Source organism: Ranitomeya variabilis, chromosome 6 (assembly GCF_051348905.1).
Source record: "Ranitomeya variabilis isolate aRanVar5 chromosome 6, aRanVar5.hap1, whole genome shotgun sequence".
Taxonomy (NCBI): domain Eukaryota; kingdom Metazoa; phylum Chordata; class Amphibia; order Anura; family Dendrobatidae; genus Ranitomeya; species Ranitomeya variabilis.
In genome coordinates this window covers 132,585,292-132,605,277 of record NC_135237.1, presented here as the reverse complement: position 1 = coordinate 132,605,277, position 19,986 = coordinate 132,585,292, and the positions used below count along the sequence as shown (strand labels likewise).

Sequence of the window (19,986 nt, the reverse complement as noted above, 5' to 3'; positions counted from 1 at the left end):
GGATCCTAGGGATGCTCCTGGAAACTGTAAGTCCCTTTCTCAGTATCTTCATGGCTTCACAAACTAGCACCGAACAGCCACCTTTGCTGTACTCGGAAAAGTCTTGCAAATTTCACAAGTACACTCCGTCCCAGGCTGTGGGACCTTTCTTGTATCAAATAGCACAAAGTTCTCTCTGTAGCAGCTTCAGCTCACACACACAGTTCAGGCTCAACTCCTCCCCTAATTCTAGAGCAGCTCATCTTCACAGTCTATAGCAGGGGGAAGCAGAACATTCCATCACACCAGACAAGGGGGTGCTGTCTCTTAAAGTAACAGCATGTTACTGTCCATAACAGCACCACCCTCTTACATGCCTGCCTTCCTAATGATGGTCGTCCTCGGCCATCACAGAATCAAGGTTTAAGCGTAATGAAGGAACGTGCAATGCGGAAACAGCACCTATAGAGGAGGCAACAAAGGTGTAAAAACAGACAGAGCACACTGTTCTACATATCGGACTGGTGGAACCCCTGCATTAGACCTCTGGGATCTCCGAAGCTCTTGGCTGTCAGGCAAGGCTTGACTATCTTCCAGAGGAACACTTGTTACAGGAGACATTGAGAGCTCTTGTCTGGTCTTGTCCTCGCATGGCGGTACTGGTACATCCATGGGATTACCGTCTCTGTGCGGCTGAGGACCCCCTACTGTGTCAGGGATGATCCACCACTCATCATCGATTTCACCATCAGGCGTGACAGATACAGGAAGTGGAGTAGTGCTTTCAGGCGACAATGGTGTAGAACAGACCTCAGACCGGCAAGGCCGCAGCATATTTCTGTGAAGTACTCTAGGGGCGGATGCCCCATTCTCAATCTGTACCTTGTAGACAGGGCCGTTAGCATACACTCGCTCGATAACCTTGTACGGCTGTATTTCCCATCTCTCACTTAGTTTTGCCTTAGGGCGTTTCTCTCTGACTAATACTCGGTCTCCAGGTTGGAGCGGTAACTCGAGTCGGTTTGCGGCCCGTATGTTCTTTTTCTGGCAGCTGCTGACCCGCCAACCGCCGTATCGTTTGCAATCGTTGCCGATGCTCTTTCACCCATGAGGTGACAGTTCACTCCATCAGCTCCTCTGGCTGTTCCAAATTCAGCTCAATGATCTCTCATCCAGCTCTTCCAAACAACAGTAGATAGAGGGTATAACCCGTGGTGGATTGGACTCGATTGTTGTAGGTCCAGACCATTTCTGGCAGATAATCTGGCCAACACACCTTCTTATCCTTCTCCAACGTTCTCAGCATTTGAAGTAAGGTTCTGTTGAAGCGTTCACAAGCTCAGTTGCCTTGAGGGTGGTAAGGGGTGGTCCGGGACCGCTCGATGCCATACATGTGATACAATTCTTCCATCACCTTGCCTTGGAAACATGCACCTTGGTCGGAGTGGATGCGCTTTGGGCACCCATACACCCGGATGAAGTCTTGACAGATGGCTCACGCCGCCGATTCCGCAGTCTGATCTCCAGTCGGAGTGACTACTGCGAACTTAGAGAAATGATCGGTCATCACCAAACAGTAATGCAGCCCCCAGGCCGAGTGTCCCACGAGGAGATAGTCGATCATCAAGACTTCTAGCGGTTCCTTAGTTTGTATGGTCTGGAAGGGTGCCCTCTGTTCAGTACTCTTAATGAGGTCACATACTTGACATTGCCGGCAAACCTCTTCCACCACAAGCTCCAACCGGGGGCAATACACATACCGCTGTAACCATTGGTAGGTCTTTGTGGGGCCGAAGTGCGCTTCAAATTTGTGGGCTTCTTTAGCTACTTCTTGAGGCATTCTTCCTGGGATGACCACTTGCCACCTTACTTCCATATCTTTTGGCTGTTGCCTCTTACGATATAGCACTGACCCACGCACTTCCAGTCTATCCCACTGGTGCAACACACTCCTCATTTCAGAGTCCAGATCATCTCTCTCTTGTTTGCCAGGGTCCCGCTTTTGCGTTACCCACCATTTCATCTGTCTCAGCCCTTCGTCTTCATCCTGAACGTGTCCCCATTCCTCATTGGGTTCTCCCCAGGGACTGGGGTAATGCGCAGGCCTCCCTTCTTGACTGGGCCGCAACCATTGGGGGCTTAAACTTACGAAAGTCTGTGGTTTCCTCCTCTTCGAGTTGCTCATCAAGATCACCCACTGGAGTCTCCACAGTCACTCTTGACAGCACATCAGCATCTCCATTAACCCCTTCCCGACATGTGACGGTATAGTACGTCACATGTCGGGACCCCCGCTTTGATGTGCGCTCCGGCGGTGAGCGCACATCAAAGTCGCGACATGTCAGCTGTTTTTTACAGCTGACATGTGCGCGCAATAGCGGCGGGTGAAATCGCGATCACCCGCCGCTATTAACTAGTTAAATGCCGCTGTCAAACTCAGACAGCGGCATTTAACTACCGCATCCGGCCGTGCGGCCGGATATGAGCGCATCGCCGACCCCCGTCACATGATCGGGGGTCGGCGATGTGTCAGGAAGGTAACCATAGAGGTCCTTGAGACCTCTATGGTTACTGATTGCCGGTGGCTGTGAGCGCCACCCTGTGGTCGGCGCTCACAGCACACCTGCAATTCTGCTGTGTAGCAGCGATCTTATGATCGGTGCTGCATAGCAGAGCCGATCGGGCTGTGCCTGCTTCTAGCCTCCCATGGAGGCTATAGAAGCATGGCAAAAGTAAAAAAAAAAAGTTTTTAAAAATGTGAAAAAAATAAAAAAAATATAAAAGTTTAAATCACCCCCCTTTCGCCCCAATCAAAATAAATCAATAAAAAAAAAAACCAACCTACACATATTTGGTATCGCCGCGTTCAGAATCGCCCGATCTATCAATAAAAAAAAAGCATTAACCTGATCGCTATATGGCGTAATGAGAAAAAAATTCGAAACGCCAGATTTACGTTTTTTTGGTCGCCACGACATTGCATTAAAATGCAATAACGGGCGATCAAAAGAACGTATCTACACCAAAATGCTATCATTAAAAACGCCAGCTCGGCACACAAAAAATAAGCCCTCACCTGACCCCAGATCACGAAAAATGGAGACGCTACGAGTATCGGAAAATGGCGCAATTTTGTTTTGTTTTGTTTTTTGCAAAGTTTGGAATTTTTTTTCACCACTTAGGTGAAAAATAACCTAGTCATGTTAGGTGTCTATAAACTCGTAGTGACCTGGAGAATCATAATGGCAGGTCAGTTTTAGCATTTAGTGAACCTAGCAAAATAGGCAGGCAAAAAACAAGTGTGGGATTGCACTTTTTTTGCAATTTCACTGCACTTGGAATTTTTTTCCCGTTTTCTAGTACACGACATGCTAAAACCAATGATGTCGTTCAAAAGTACAACTCGTCCCGCAAAAAATAAGCCCTCACATGGCCAAATTGACGGAAAAATAAAAAAGTTATGGCTCTGGGAAGGAGGGGAGTGAAAAACGAAAATGGAAAAACGGAAAAAGCTCCGGGGGTGAAGGGGTTAACATTAGCATTCCCGCCATTGTTGTCTGCTGCCTCCTTCTTGGTGACAGTACCCTGCTCGCAGCGCCACTTGAAGCGATGGCCGGGGGACCACCACGGTGCAGGAAGACTACTGTACACAAGATGAGGTGCAAACAACAAAGGGTAGATTTATTGGGAGGCAAGGAATGAAGTGGGTGAGGAAGATGCAAACAGGGGTATGCAATGGCAAGAGACACTTTACAAGAGTTATAAACTTTATCTTGTCCGTAAAATAGCACAGTGCTCCAACTATTACAGACTCAAAATATGCCTCACAAGCAAATTTAAACAATAAACAAATAACGATGCTACTCTACATATAACCTCCCTGGCCTTTACTAAGCAGGCCACACGGCTCCCGTGTACTGACTACCGAAGCCTACACTAGGCCCTAACAGATGCACCAAACAGGAACAGACTCACGGTGATGTTGGGGACTCAGGTCCAGTCCCAGGGGGCCCCCAGCAGTCTAATATGGTGGTGCGCACGGCTTTCTGTCAGCTCTCTGAAGCGTGGTCTTCTCCGTGCTTCTGGATCCTAGGGATGCTCCTGGAAACTGTAAGTCCCTTTCTCAGTATCTTCGTGGCTTCACAAACTAGCACCGAACAGCCACCTTTGCTGTACCTGGAAAAGTCTTGCAAATTTCACAAGTACACTCCGTCCCAGGCTGTGGGACCTTTCTTGTATCAAACAGCACAAAGTTCTCTCTGTAGCAGCTCCAGCTCACACACACAGTTCAGGCTCAACTCCTCCCCTAATTCTAGAGCAGTTCATCTTTACAGTCTATAGCATGGGGAAGCAGAACATTCCATCACACCAGACAAGGGGGTGCTGTCTCTTAAAGTGGCAGCGTGTTACTGTCCATAACAACACCACCCTCTTACACACACACACAAATGATACACCATTTGAAAGGTAAACTTACCTACTTCAGCAAGAAAATAGCCAAACAAACCACACATCCATGATGTGATCACAAAATACAGTTTAAACATTAATTTTCATAAACCTGCAGTAAGGAAAAATGACCTGCAGGTGGCACCACACTACCCCAAAGCACACTACCACAAAGCTGCTTACAGACATCACAAAACAATCCTAACATTTGCCTTGGGGGCTTTCCAGCTTGCCAAATTCCTTGCCCAGCTGATTTCAGGTACATTGGAGGATTGCACACTTCACTGCAGGTAAATCACATATGCAACCACATTTGTAAACATGCGCTGCCTATTCAATTGCACACTTGCTCCGTTTATACTCCACCGACACACACAAATTATACATCATTTCAAGCATCAAATTAACTGCAGGTGGCATTTGCCTTGGGATCTTTCCAGCTTGCCGAAGTGCTTGCCCAGCCTATTTCAGGCAAATTCAAGGATTGCACACTTCATTGCAGGTGAGTCACATATGCAAACACATTTGTAAACATGCACTGCTTTTTCAGTGATTACTTCGCCCCACACACACAAATGGTGAGTCACATATGCAAACACATTTGTAAACATGGACTGTTTTTCGGTGATTACTTCACCCCACACACACAAATTATACACCATTTCAAAGGTAAACTTGCCCCCTTCAGCAAGAAAAGACACAAACAAACCACACATTCACGATTTGAGCAATAAATACAGTTTAAATATTCATTTTCAGAAACCTGCAGAAAAAAAGCAATAACCTGCAGGTGGCACCACAACCTCAAGCATTTTTTTAGCCTCTACTTACCAAACCAATTTATTGTATTACCAATCTACATACAGTGCCTACAAGTAGTATTCAACCCCCTGCAGATTTAGCAGGTTTAATAAGATGCAAATAAGTTAGAGCCTTCAAACTTCAAACAAGAGCAGGATTTATTAACAGATGCATAAATCTTACAAACCAAAAAGTTTTGTTGCTCAGTTAAATTTTTATAAATTTTAAACATAAAAGTGTGGGTCAATTATTATTCAACCCCTAGGTTTAATATTTTGTGGAATAACCTTTGTTTGCAATTACAGCTAATAATCGTCTTTTCTAAGACCTGATCAGGCCGGCACAGGTCTCTGGAGTTATCTTGGCCCACTCCTCCATGCAGATCTTCTCCAAGTTATCTAGGTTCTTTGGGTGTCTCATGTGGACTTTAATCTTGAGCTCCTTCCACAAGTTTTCAATTGGGTTAAGGTCAGGAGACTGACTAGGCCACTGCAACACCTTGATTTTTTGCCTCTTGAACCAGGCCTTGGTTTTCTTGGCTGTGTGCTTTGGGTCGATGCCTTGTTGGAAGATGAAATGACGACCCATCTTAAGATCCTTGATGGAGGAGCGGAGAATCTTGGCCAAAATCTCCAGGTAGGCCGTGCTATCCATCTTCCCATGGATGCGGACCAGATGGCCAGGCCCCTTGGCTGAGAAACAGCCCCACAGCATGATGCTGCCACCACCATGCTTGACTGTAGGGATCGTATTCTTGGGGTCGTATGCAGTGCCATCCAGTCTCCAAACGTCACGTGTGTGGTTGGCACCAAAGATCTCGATCTTGGTCTCATCAGACCAGAGAACCTTGAACCAGTCAGTCTCAGAGTCCTCCAAGTGATCATGAGCAAACTGTAGACGAGCCTTGACATGACGCTTTGAAAGTAAAGGTACCTTACGGGCTCGTCTGGAACGGAGACCATTGCGGTGGAGTACGTTACTTATGGTATTGACTGAAACCAATGTCCCCACTGCCATGAGATCTTCCCGGAGCTCCTTCCTTGTTGTCCTTGGGTTAGCCTTGACTCTTCGGACAAGCCTGGCCTCGGCACGGGAGGAAACTTTCAAAGGCTGTCCAGGCCATGGAAGGCTAACAGTAGTTCCATAAGCCTTCCACTTCCGGATGATGCTCCCAACAGTGGAGACAGGTAGGCCCAACTCCTTGGAAAGGGTTTTGTACCCCTTGCCAGCCTTGTGACCCTCCACGATCTTGTCTCTGATGGCCTTGGAATGCTCCTTTGTCTTTCCCATGTTGACCATGTATGAGTGCTGTTCACAAGTTTGGAGAGGGTCTTAAATAGTCAGAAAAGGCTGGAAAAAGAGATAATTAATCCAAACATGTGAAGCTCATTGTTCTTTGTGCCTAAACAATTCTGAGTGGGTTGAGGGGTTGAATACTAAATGACCCTCTGAAAAGACTTTTCACAATTTAAAAAAAAAATAAACAAAGAAATAACATTCTTTTTTGCTGCAGTGCATTTCACACTTCCAGGCTGATCTACAGTCCAAATGTCACAATGCCAAGTTAATTCCAAATGTGTAAACCTGCTAAATCTGCAGGGGGTTGAATACTACTTGTAGGCACTGTATATAAATACCTCTCTGTGTTCATCATCTCATAAAATACATTAACATTTAACTAGCTTGATTTTCCTGAAATTGCCTGCGCCCTCGATAACCAATGTGTGAAAATTTCGCTCAAGCCAACTAGTCTATCTATATTTCTATCTACCTATAGGTCTATCTATAGATCTATCTATCTATCATCTATCTATTATCTATCCATCTAAAGATCTATCTATCTGTCTGTCTATCTATTATCTATAGGTATATCTATGTATCTGTCTATCTATCTAGCTATCTATAGTTATATCTAACTATCTATCTCTCTATCTGTGTGTAAACATTATTCTTCAATAGAGTATGTAAATGAAGAGGTTGGACAAGAAATGACGTCATAATTCTTTTTTTTTACAATAGATCTTTATTTAGCTTACAAAAATGCATACAAATCCACATAAAAAAAAAAGGCATGAAAATCTGCATCAAATCAGCCCGGATTTTTACCTGCATTTTCTGCCAAGAGATGCAGAATCTGTGCAGAGAATTCCACAGGCAAATCTGCAATGTGTGCACATACTCTAATAATGAAAATATCCTCACCCTCCTGCCTCTCACTCCTTTAGGACCAGGATCTCCAGGTTTTCCACGATCACCATCATCTCCCTACAAATAACAAATGAGAACAGTTGTTAATTGTACACAAAACTCCTGCAGTCAAATATTGAGCTACATGAGGAACAAAGTCGGAAACTGGCCATTTATTGCTGTAAAACCAAGTATCTTAATGTTTCTAAGCCTAGTCTTCCTTGTTGAAAAAACTTATCAAAGTATCCACATAGCTTTCATTATACATTGTGCTGGATGTATAATTACTGCAGAATGTGTGAGTAGCCCCAATGGACCAACCAGTTATTCATTGAATAGGCATACTGTAACATACTTCTATTTGTTTTAGAGTTTGGTAACAAATATATTCCTATCAAATACAATCAGAATTACTGTTGATTTAAAAATGTTATTTCATCAAAGACAACCATTTTAATATAAGCAAAACCATGGTGAGCGCCAGGTCGGACAGAGAGAAAAACGACCCCCAGCCCAGAGAATGTCAGTCCTAGCTTTCTCTGTATTAAAAATAAAATTCACTGGAAGAGAAAAAGAACATTAATAGTATCGCTGAGAGAAAAAAAACAAAAAAACAACAAAAGCAGTCATACTTGCAATATCATATCCAGACACAAATGCACAAACAGGATGCAGCGGGTCCCCCCCAAAAAAAGCAGGGGCTGCACAGGTGCAAAATATTGAAAACAAGCCACTTACTAACCCACCAAACATCCGTGGGGCTTCTACCTAGTATTCCAATTGCACACATGTCTGCATAGGGTGTTGTTCACACTATTACATGAGATGCACCTCTATCTGTATAGCAACCTATTACCGAAGACCCTACTATTACATAAGGCGTGCTGCCAATACCATATGTGCACCCACATGCGCATTAACATTATGCCCAAACTGGTAAAAGGTCCTTTTAAAACTTGATAAAAGAGGTGGTAGTCCAGTTTTATGGATCAGCTAGTCTTCTTTTATTTCATATACATACAAACTGATGACAAGTTCAAATGCAAACATCTATAAGTTTCTGTTGCTGTAGGCACCCTTAATCATCAGCACAAGAAACACTTAGATGTTCGCATTTTAATCAGTTACCAGTTTGTATGTATACTAAATAAAAGAAGACTCACTGTTCTGTGAAGCTGGACTACCTCCTCTTTTCTCCTGATTTGTGGGTGATATCCTTTCCGAGCTATGGAACCTACTACTCATATGCAAGGATGAGCTGGATTACGTCTCTACTTTTTAAAGGGAACCTGTCAGCAGGATTGTGCACAGTGTCAGGTCAGCGTCGTTATATTGATTACAATGATACCTTGGTTACTGAAATCCGTCTTGTGGTTCTTGTTTAATCTTTATTTTCAGTTTTCAGTTAATGATATGGTCGTGCTTTGGGGCGGCCTGGAGGGTGTTTAGGTGGCGCTCTGATTAGGTATTCATCAGTATGGCTTCTGACAGATTACTGATTCCTCACTGACCTGCCCTCTAGTTTGCATAATAGATATCTGTATATACTTTAAAAAAAAGAATCTTCTGCAGGCAGTGCTAGCTATCTCTGAGCTGCTACTGCGCGGGTGGCACCATCTTGGAGGAGGAATTTTTTTTCTTCTCCAGTAAGATGGCACCACCCACGCCTGCACAGTAGCAGTTATCAGATCACAGCTATAGAAACCAATAGCAGCTACTGTGCAGGCGTGGGGGACGACATTTTCAAATAGATTTTTTTTCCAAGCTGAATAGCAATGAAGAAAATGTATTATTGGCACATATTGGCACATAAAAAATTTTTATTAAAAAATTATTCAATTTTGGGATTGTAATCATAATAACCTACAGGATCATGTTGACAAGTTAGTTTTACCACATTTTGAACGCTTTAAAATGGAAACTTAAAAAACCATTTTTCACCATTTCAACTCATTTAGAATTTTTTTTCTGTTTTTTTTTTAGAGCATGATATGGTAAAATGAATGGGGTCATTCAAAACTACAACTCATCCTGCAGAAAACTGGTCCCATGCTACTGTGTATTGATGGAAAAAGATATTACTCTTAATAGAAGAGATGGGAGATGAAGATAAAAAAATCCAGGAAGACGAAAATTGGCAGGAATGAATTAAAGTGCTAATCAGAATGAATTTTGTGACTATTTTGTTATGTGTCACAAATAGAAAGTTGGCGTTATAACATTTTACTGGTTGTTTATTTTGTTGGGCCGTTAAAGTACAAGTTGACTGCAAATGGAAACATATGTTGACAATACTTTCATATTTACTCAGTTTACAATTGTCAATCATCACAGAAAGGAGAAAGTATAGAAGCAGAATACTCCACATACCTGAGGACCGGGATATCCAGGGAATCCAATATGGCCCTAGAGAGAGAATATATTTCGATTACAATATACCCGCAGCATTCTCTCAAAGTATTAAGTAATAAAGGCAATGCATTCACAGTAATACAAAAACTTTCAAATGTGTTTTTTTCTGCCTTAAGTATTCATCTGTGCTCTGTCTTCTTAGTGATTGGAAGTATTGTGGGAACTGTTTACATGGAAATAAAATAATAAAAATTCTGCTCTTTTTTCTAGTGGATCAATCCATAAAAATATGTGCGTTTATCCCATGTATGATATGTCCCTGAAACACATAGCAAATTAAACTAGATTTATAAAAGCCAAGCAATTACAGTTAATGAGGTTTTGTTATCACAGACATTGGAAGGATGTCATCACATTCATAGAATCATAGAATGTTAGAGTTGGAAGGAACCTCCTGGGTGATTGTGTCCAACCCCTGCTCAATGCAGGACTCACTAAACCATCCCTGCCAGACACTCACCACCTCTTGTGGCAGCCTGTTCCACTCATTGATCACCCTCACTGTCAAAACTTTTTTTTTATAATATCTAAACTATATTTTCTCCCTTTCAGTTTCATCCCATTGCTTTTCGTGTTATCATTCACATTAAGACCCTAAGTAATATGATCCTCATAATTTCATCAATACAGCACACATGTATCAAATTATTTATATAATTTTACTTTAAAACTGATCTGGGTTTTATTTCCCCAATGTATCGCTTTTTTATGGTAAATATGTTATTAGATATCAGAATACAATCTACATTGATCCCTTGATTCAGCGAAGCTGGTGTACTTACTTTAAAAATCCTTGTCAGGATGCTTGTATAATAATTTTTACATTTTTTCCCATCAAATTTTAGAAAAGCAGGCACAGATTTCGCTTCCATCAGATTATGTTTACTTCAGCTGTATTGAAAAGACTAGATGACTGCATGTAGATTAATTTATTCCCTTACTGTAGGCCACACAATATTTTAAAATGTGTCTTCATAGCAGACAAATCAATGGACATAGCATGTGGTTAGATATGTGCAGGTCATTTGATTGATAGGTTATTTTGAATGATCCCACTATATGTGGCGCCATCCATGCTTTAGAAAATGTGGGCCTATAGTTGACTAATTATCTGAGCTAGCTACATGAAGCAATTCACCAACTTACCTTCTCTCCCTTAACGCCTGGGGCACCATATCCATCAGCACCATCTATACCCTGGCAAACACAAGCACAGATATAACTATGGATTATACTTTCATCCCAGATTAATCTCTAAAATGATTGACTCTGAGTTGCGTCAATTAATCTAGTTATAGTAATGGAACATGCATTGAGGGGGCCTCCAATAGGTAAGATCTGAGAAGTGTCAATCATTTTAAAAGGGATATTAGTCATCAAAGTAAAAAGAAATAGGCTGAGCAAAGAATACATTCTGGTATGATGCGGAAACATAGGTCTTAAAATCTTTAGTAAGATGCAAAGTGTTGTCATTGCCCTATTTCCCCTTAGGCAGCTGGGCAGATTAATAGTTAGATTTTAAATACAGAATACTCAGAATACACTTGGTGACAGCATTTAATGAGATGCAGCAACCTGCAGGTTTTTGCATCCGTCATATTACACAGAATAATAAACTCTTGAAGAAGAGAAAGAGGGACTCAGCCTGCCGCTAGTACAGCGCCCTGTTGCAAAGGTTTGGGCCATACCCTTAGTCATACAATGTTTTTCTCCCCATCCTCGGCACAGTTAAAGGGAATCTGTCACCAGGTTTTTTCTATATCATCTGAGAGCAGCATAATGCAGGAAACGAAAGTCTGATTCCAACGATGCATCACTTAGTGTATTGGGTGCAACAGTTGTGACACAATCAGAGCTTTTAGATTTAGATGTAGCAGACCTCATAAAGCTAATCCAGCTCACATCACAGCTTTCTGAGTACATTGTCTATTGACAGTGAGCTGCTTATCAGAGGAGGGGGCGGAGTCGGACTAGGGCTCACGCAAACTGTAGTCAAGGCAGTGACAATCTGCCAGTAATGAAACATTGCGTTGAAACAACAGCTCACAGCATAAGTAACACATCTATGAAATCTGTTTCTCAGCCCTTATCTCATGCTGTTCCCATATTACATAGTACAAATCTGCTAATGGGTTCATTTTTAGAACATGTTATAAAGTGATGAACAGCCCCTTTAATTTGTCAGAAATGGAGTCAGAATGGTGCTGAGCTAGTCAGTGATGTGTGCAGTGTTACACTAGATGAAAGTTGCAAGAGGGATTATGGTGGCAGGAGATCAGTGCACAGTGTGTGACATCTGGTACACCGCCTGAGACAGTGCGGCAGAGATTCATATCCTAGACTGTTCCGCTGTATCTGAAGGATGAGATGGTGTTTAGTGTAGTAGTGATCATAGAGAGTTGTATAATTAGGAGGAAGTCTCCCATTCCAAATGTTTTCAATCCTTTTACAGTCTAACAAAATACAAATATTAAAATCTAAGTTTAAATATAAGATTTAACAAAAAATAGTGTGGGAAGAAGGGTTTAGTCTTCCTCATGCAAAATTAGAATAAATTCAACTTTCAGCCTAACGTACTTTTTTATGTAAACATTTGTGTGCTATTATTTTTATATTTATATACATTTTTTATGTATTTGCATTCTTTTTCTTTTGATTAATATATTAAAATGGAAACTGAAATATAACTAAATTAATAAAACATTAATAATTCTAATGCCATTTAATTAATTTTAGTTTTATAATATAAGTTCATACATTTGATTAATTCATATGGCAAAAAGAGTTATGTGCACTGTTAAAATTGCTAAAATTGCTTAGGGGGAAACTTGTGGGCTTCTAGTTAAGACTTGTTTTACACACACGTCTTAATTAAAAGCTCACTGGTGTAAAATGCGCCAAATTGATTAAGAGGTGCATGTCTCGTAATACTTTTTGAAATTTTTGGGGGCTAGCCATGCACCGAAGTCAGAAAATGCACTACAGTGTAAAGTATATTGGATAAATTGAGTCATGGAAAGTCATGCCATCCTTCAAAGCTCCATCCAATTTTTAGATAATTGCGAAACTAGTGTAGAAACTTCAAAAGTGGCATGATTGTTTTTAATAAGGTGTTCCACAAAAGCATGTCAACTTTTCTTTGCCAGTTTCTGATGTAAACTGTTTAATGCATTATTTTCTAAGGTTATGTGCACACAATGTCTTTTTCAGGCCGATCCCACCTGGAACCTGCCTGAAACAGCGTTAAAAAACACAAAAAAGAATGAACGGTATGCACAGCAAGTTTTTTTTACATTGCTGTGCATTGTTTCATCTTTTTTTACTCTTTTTAACCACTTTAGGCTTTGAAAGCCTTTAAGAGGCTGAAAAAAGTGATCCGTCCATTCTTCAGGCAGAATTCACCACAATCCTACTGTATATATGAAAAAAAGTAAATAATAGTAGGAGGCAAAAATGAAGCAAATTACATTAGAACAGGTTCTTCAGGGTAAACCATTCTACTGAAGAGTTCTCTACTTCAAGTATAACGAGGGTGTGCACATACCATAGCACACTAGGGGCCTGATTCATCAAGACCGGCATTGTTCACTCTAGTCTTGATGAAGAGACATGTTGGAGACAAATAATCTTGATTCAAGAAGAGGTGCATGCCTTTTCATGAATCTGGAGAATTTGACAAATTGTGTGTCCCTCTTTGCCCTATGCCAGAAATGTTGCTTTGGAGTGAGAGTATTGGTATATGGAAATTCACAGCTTGTCATGAATTAGACAAGCTGTGGCAATCCTACCATCCCGCCTCAGCTAAGCCTATTTGCCTATGTAGATACCAACGAGTTAAACCTAAATGATGCAACTTTCAAAGCTTTTATGCCTGAATTCTGGCATGCAATCTTTGATGAACCAAGCCCAAAATCTTTAGAAGAAGAAATTAGGGATTAAACTGAATGTGCTTACTGGCAGACCTCTGCGTCCTGGAATTCCGATGTCACCTTTCCCTCCAGGGTCCCCAGTTTCTCCCTGAAAATTTCAAAAAACTTTAATAATGCTGTAAAATATAATAAACTGAATACAATTCAATGACTTTTATCAATATTACTCAAAGCTAAACTATGTGGAGTTTACAACTTGCACAATTTTATTTTGATGGGAACTCTTTTTAAATGAGTGAATAAAATACATTCGTTCTCCAGTTTGTTGTCATGATTCGAGACAGAATTCTGGCACATTTTGCTCAGAGCAATCCTACCTTTAGACCATTAGGTCCAGCATTTCCAGGAGCACCTGGAGCGCCAACAGCACCTGGTGTTCCCTGCAAAACAAACAAAAAGTAGACATAACTTTCCCTACATCTATATAATGAGCACATGAAATCATTTTTATTTGCTGAATGTAAACAATGATGGTCGGTGTCATGTGCCAACCACACAGCCGACCAGAACCCTTCTATGTTCTGAAGCAACAATTCAGAAACTACATCTCTGGTTTTGAATGATAAGCCAAGTTATCTTTTAGGAAAGCTCTAGGGTCTGACATGGACTTACAGAGTAGCTACTTACAAGTGCCACTAGAAAGACAAATTTCTCGAGAGGAACAATTTGCATAATTTATGCCATAATCAATGCCCCAAAGATTGCTCATACCAGTTGAATCTCTGGTTTATAAGAAAAATAATTGAATTGGTTTCAAAAAGAAATTGTATCATAGTTTTAAGTATGTCATTTAGAGTGCTTAGTCCTCCATTTACACTATTAACCTTGATTATTATTAATATTATTAACTGAATTATTATCTGGTGTTATAGGGGTTGTCTAGGATTCGACAAACGATGACCTATTCGTAGGAGATAAACAGCAGCTGTGTTCCACCTATTTATGGCCGATCCTATGAAATGTTACATCATAGACAATTCCTTTAATCCAACCTGGCTGTTTTGTATATGTGTCCAAAAACTGGGTTGCATTGAAGTCCAAATCACAGATTGTGTATAACTGGCAGAATTTTACCAGCACACCCAAAGAGTTTTCCACCTAAATTAGGTATCTGAATGTAAATAATGTCACAGATTGAGATGGAGAATGATGTAATGTGACTGCTGCCAACCTGTCTAATTCTCTGCTGTCAGCACAGTACCATTTACATGTGAGTTACACTCTGGCACGTCGTCAGAAAAAAAGTCTGATTCACATTTTATGTTTTCGGATCATGGTAAAAATTTCTACAAGTGCCTGATAAAGTTGGAGGGTTTTAAAAAATTCCTTTTTCAGCACCTTTTTAGACTTTATTGATGCATGAGTGTTATAGTGTAAAATGTAAGGTATCTACTGTATGTCTGCAAACCTGTATAATTAGCAACAGTTACAAGCCAAGATTTAGGGGAAAAGTGTTTTGTTTATGAACTCCAAATGGATGGACTGTAAGTTAGTACCAACTGAGAGTATAAGAGTATCTGTAAGACAAGTGATGAGAAGGAAAAGACAGGTTATCATGGTCTTAACTGTACCACTGTAGTTAAATAACAATGTAATTTGGAAATATGTAGAATATTAATGATTTTCAATGGTTTATAGTGGATACGTTAAAATAAAGGCAAAATGAGAAAAACATTTAAGCAGAGATGCCTAAATAGTACTATAGAAATTCTTAATGAAGCAGACAACAAACTAAATCTTCAGAAGGAATGTCTTGCTTTATATCTCAGACATGTAAGTAAAGTGGAATATGTGTTCACAAACCTGAGGTCCCGGTAGACCTTGCTGACCTTGTGGCCCAGGTGGTCCAGGCAAACCCTTTGGTCCCTGAAATACATATGCACAATGTTAATCAAAACAGATGTCTAAATACAAGTGATAAAATATATAAATACACTGTAGTTTGTTTAAAAGGGAAGGTGCCACCAGTTTTCTTGTAGTTAGTTTTTTTTGTGAAATTAAGCATAAAATAATAATTAAAATGTATTAATGCAATGTTTGCACTGTTTGCAAACATTTCTATAAGAAAAATATTATATATTTTCTTAAAAATGTATATATTTACCTCTAGGGGGAGCATTTTCCGTTTTAGACCTTAAGCAGCTATAGTAAGACTTACCAGCTTTACTGTTAGCAGCAAAATTGAGGCAGTAACTGCTGACATCACCATTTCCATCCCCTTTTGGGTGGTCTAAAATCCCTGGGGCAGAAAGAAGAGTAGCATCACAGGGCAGCGCCATTTTGTGTGTGACTGCTCTGTGATCTGCTATCACCAGCAGTTACTTTCTCTCTCTCTCCCATCAGTCTCTCTCACCCAGATTACATGATTCTCTCACCCCCCCCCCTCCGCAATGTCTGGCCATTCACTGCAGACCTGCAGCTCCTTCTTATCTTAGCTGGACTAATAAAAAGTAAATTGCCCTAAAATCAGATTCAACTGAACCCACAAATTTTGGAAAACTCAAACTGAATTTGATGAATATATTGTTGCATCGATTGACTCATGTCTACTAATTAATGAAAATTTTTACTATACTTCTAAACTAAAAGGCTGTCAAACAATACAGTTCAAAATCTGTTTATCATACGTAGAATGAAAAAAATAAATAACCTGTACTCCCTGAATTCCACCTTCCCCTGGGTAGCCTGATTCACCGGGAACTCCTTGTTCACCCTAAAGGAGTGAAAAAACAACACAATTAGGAAGGTAAGCTTAGTCCAACTAACCAAGGACTCAACCTAACTAAGTAAACTAGGATCAGAGTATGATTTAGGGGACTACAGTATGATTTAGACATAATTATTGGACATTAATCACAATTCCACCATTGGCTTAATTCTCTCAAGAATATATTTTTTTAAAACTTTTTTTTTATTTTAACAACATTCACTTTTAACTGTTACTTTTATTTAATCATTTTTTTATGTTCCTTATTCCATGGTTTCATTGAAAAAAATAACAACATAGTTTTTATGGCAGTTTTTCAGTCAGTTCTTTGAGTGTATGCCATAATTGGATTCAGAAGGAATGGGGAATACAAAGGAAAGACTTTTAGTTTTCCTTCTGGCTGCATCAACTTTGGGATTTGGCTCAAAAATGGCTGAAAAACTGCCACAAAAATTGTGCACTTTTTCCTGTGTGTGAAACCACCCACTTTTATTATTATGCTTTATTGTAACTTTATAATGTACTGTGAATATATTGATAGCGACAATGCTCCAAGTTTTCTTAATTTTTCGACTTTCTTTAATGACAATAACAGGAATAAGCATTAAAGTATGATATGTTTCCTCTAAAATTCTGCTCTATGCAGCAAGTCCTACTCTGCATGGAATGGTTAGTCTGTATCAAAAGGCTCCAACTCTCCTTATTTAAGTCAGAACATGGCCTGTAGTTAGACTAGGCAATATTAGGAAGGGATAATTCTTTGTCAATTTACATTACTAAGACTAGGATGCAGCAAGTATGCAAAAAAGAGCACTTGGTCTCTGTCTTTGTGTATGTGCCAGAGTTCTGCTGCCATATGTACAAGGGACCAGTTGGCAATATGCTGGGCAAATTAACATTGCATTGAATCTGGTATCATGTAGAATGGCCCTGGTAGTTAGGACCTTCTTCCTTTGAGTGCTCAAATATGCAGATTTATTAAATTTAGTCTATTGTTTTATTTCTCATAGCACTGTGGTGAACTGATGGTCTATACATTGTGAAAGGGGAATTTAAAGGGGATTTATGACCCAAAAATATTTTTTATTTATGTTGCAATTGTTGCTGTATGATCATAAGAAGATACCCACAATGGTTTTTATTAAGGATTTTTACATTCCTTTCATGATACACACCAACCCAGATGCTGATGTATGGAGGTGGTGGTGACCCTCATGTACCTTCTTTCTTCTTAACGCTGTTCACCTGTGTTACATGCAGCACCCTGATGTTTTATTAATGTTTTAGTATTGTGTGCACTGTAAGGTAAATGTACTTATCATGTGTTGCACCTAGGTTTAGGGTAGATTAGGAAGTAGTGCAGGGTTATGGGGGATTAGAATAAAGTGGGCATATTAGAGAATAGGATAGATAAGAGTGTTAGGTTAGGCACAGGCAGCAAGGGGTTATTCAGTGGGGAGAAGATAGAACAGGGCAGCACAGAGCAAGAGAGGGGTATAGGGCATATACTTCCTGGTTCTGTCATACATCCGGGCAATCTGCCCAAGAGCAGGACGTATGCATTAGACAGTGGCAAGCCGTGGGGATAAGTCTGCAGATGGCAGTAAGAGGCCTCAGGCTGGAGAACAGTGTAAATGGGCACCAGCTCAGCGGAATCATCCCCAGGGAGGATTCAGGGTCTAAGGCCGGGGCGGGAGCAGCTGAGATGGCATTCCCGGCACCTTTCCCTAATGGAACCAGACGAGGGGCTGATAGGGAGCTGGTGACATGGAAAGTACAGATGGGACACGGATTGCCCAAAGAGGCTGCCGAGATAGCAGATAAAAAGAAGGCACAGATGGGACACGGATTGTCCAATGATACTGTTGGGATTGTTGTGCAGTGGGAGCTGCTGGAAGGAACATGAACTGTCTGGATGACAGGGAAAGCGCAGGATGTGAGACTCTGTGATATTTGTGCTGCCAAAGTGCTGTGTGCTCATGTTATTAGTAAAGTTGAACTGTTGGAAAAGAACTGTGACTCTGTGGTATTTCCTGGAACCTGGAAGTCAGACGCTGGAGTGACAGAGACCAAGAGGACCTCAGCAACTGAAGTGATTACTTTACTGCACACACCACACACACAGCAAAAAGGACTCTGTATTTCATCTGTAGGGTGCAGGACATTACAGCTCATTGCCATGACTACCACCCTGGCCTCCTTACACTGACATGGTCCACTTCCTGTTTCAATTGGATTTCCTCCAAGTAAAGTGCTGTGTGATATCAGCCTGCATGCACTGTCTCAATCATGGCACGTCTGCTATGAAAGTGAGAGTTCTGCCTCAGATACAACGCGGGCACCATAATAAAATAAAATTGGAGCTCTGCACATGAGTCTGATTGCATGTACAAAGAAGCGACCTGGTTTGTTCGGAGCATCTTCTCAATGGTCACAATGTAATTTGTGATGTCGTGACCATAGAAAAAAAGAGAAACAGTATGTGTAGAAGACTTGTCAATATGTGCCTGAAACAAGAATAATCACAGGAAAAAAAAAGATCTCGGATCATGTGGCGAGTTCTTCTGTGTCCAGACCTGTGTAGAATTATATAGTTGAGTAAATGACACACAAGTATAATAGCACAGATTACGGAAGCGGCAAATTTTTAGAAAAGGTCGCAGATAGCCCCTTTTAATTTTAGGCCATGTGCACACGTCAGGATTTCTAGCAGAAATTTTCCTGACAAAAAACGGACATTTCTGCCAGAAATCCGCAAGCGTTTTTTTTCGCGTTTTTTGACGCGCTTTTGATTTTTGTGCGTTTTTTCATGCGTTTTTTCCAAATGCATAGAATTGCGGGAAAAACGTGGAAAATCCGCAAAATTAGTAAACATGCTGCTTTTTTTACCGCAATGCGTTTTTTTCTGCGGAAAAAAACGCACCATGTGCACAAAACATGCAGCATGCATTCTAAATGATAAAATGATAGAATGCATAATGCATGCGTTTTTAGTGAGTTTTTATAGCGTTTTTATCGTGAAAAAATGCAAAAAAAAAACCAAAAAAACCTGAACGTGTGCACATGCCCTTAAACAATTTTTACTGATTCTCCGAAATGCTTTGGGGAATTCACCCAAATGTAAACACTCTTGGTTTATTGACCTTTTTAAAGTCAAACTATTACCCAATCATCAAATCATTAGTAAACTAGATAAACAGCACTAATGTGAAATTTTCTGTGAGAAATTTCTTCCTGTGGAGAAATCATGTTCACACTTCTACAGAGAACAATTTCTCACTGAATATAGTAGAGTTACTTATTCAATATTATTTCTAAAATATATTCTTTATTCCTTCATCTTCATTAAATGGTTAAAACTGTTATCAGTATAACGGTATTACAAAGAAACAACAACAGATCGTTGTTGTGCAGCAAGGTAATGTCCTCTCTTATGCTGACCATATGCGTTAGATGGCTGTTGGCCGAACGATGCTTCAGCTAATCATTCATCTGACAACCACCTCCATTGACTCTTCCACA

General features: G+C 40.5%; 1 protein-coding gene across 1 annotated transcript in view; it reads right to left on the bottom strand.

Moving 5' to 3' along the window:
• LOC143783231 (collagen alpha-4(VI) chain-like) overlaps positions 1-19,986 on the bottom strand; it is a 307,945-nt gene that overhangs the window by 131,582 nt on the left and 156,377 nt on the right. Inside the window, exons 25-31 of the mRNA XM_077271649.1 lie at positions 16,408-16,470; positions 15,561-15,623; positions 14,075-14,137; positions 13,783-13,845; positions 10,975-11,025; positions 9,787-9,822; positions 7,432-7,494 (exon numbers count right to left, since the gene is read on the bottom strand). Of these exons, the coding sequence (XP_077127764.1) occupies positions 7,432-7,494; positions 9,787-9,822; positions 10,975-11,025; positions 13,783-13,845; positions 14,075-14,137; positions 15,561-15,623; positions 16,408-16,470 (402 nt within the window). The remainder of the gene's footprint in view (positions 1-7,431; positions 7,495-9,786; positions 9,823-10,974; positions 11,026-13,782; positions 13,846-14,074; positions 14,138-15,560; positions 15,624-16,407; positions 16,471-19,986) is intronic.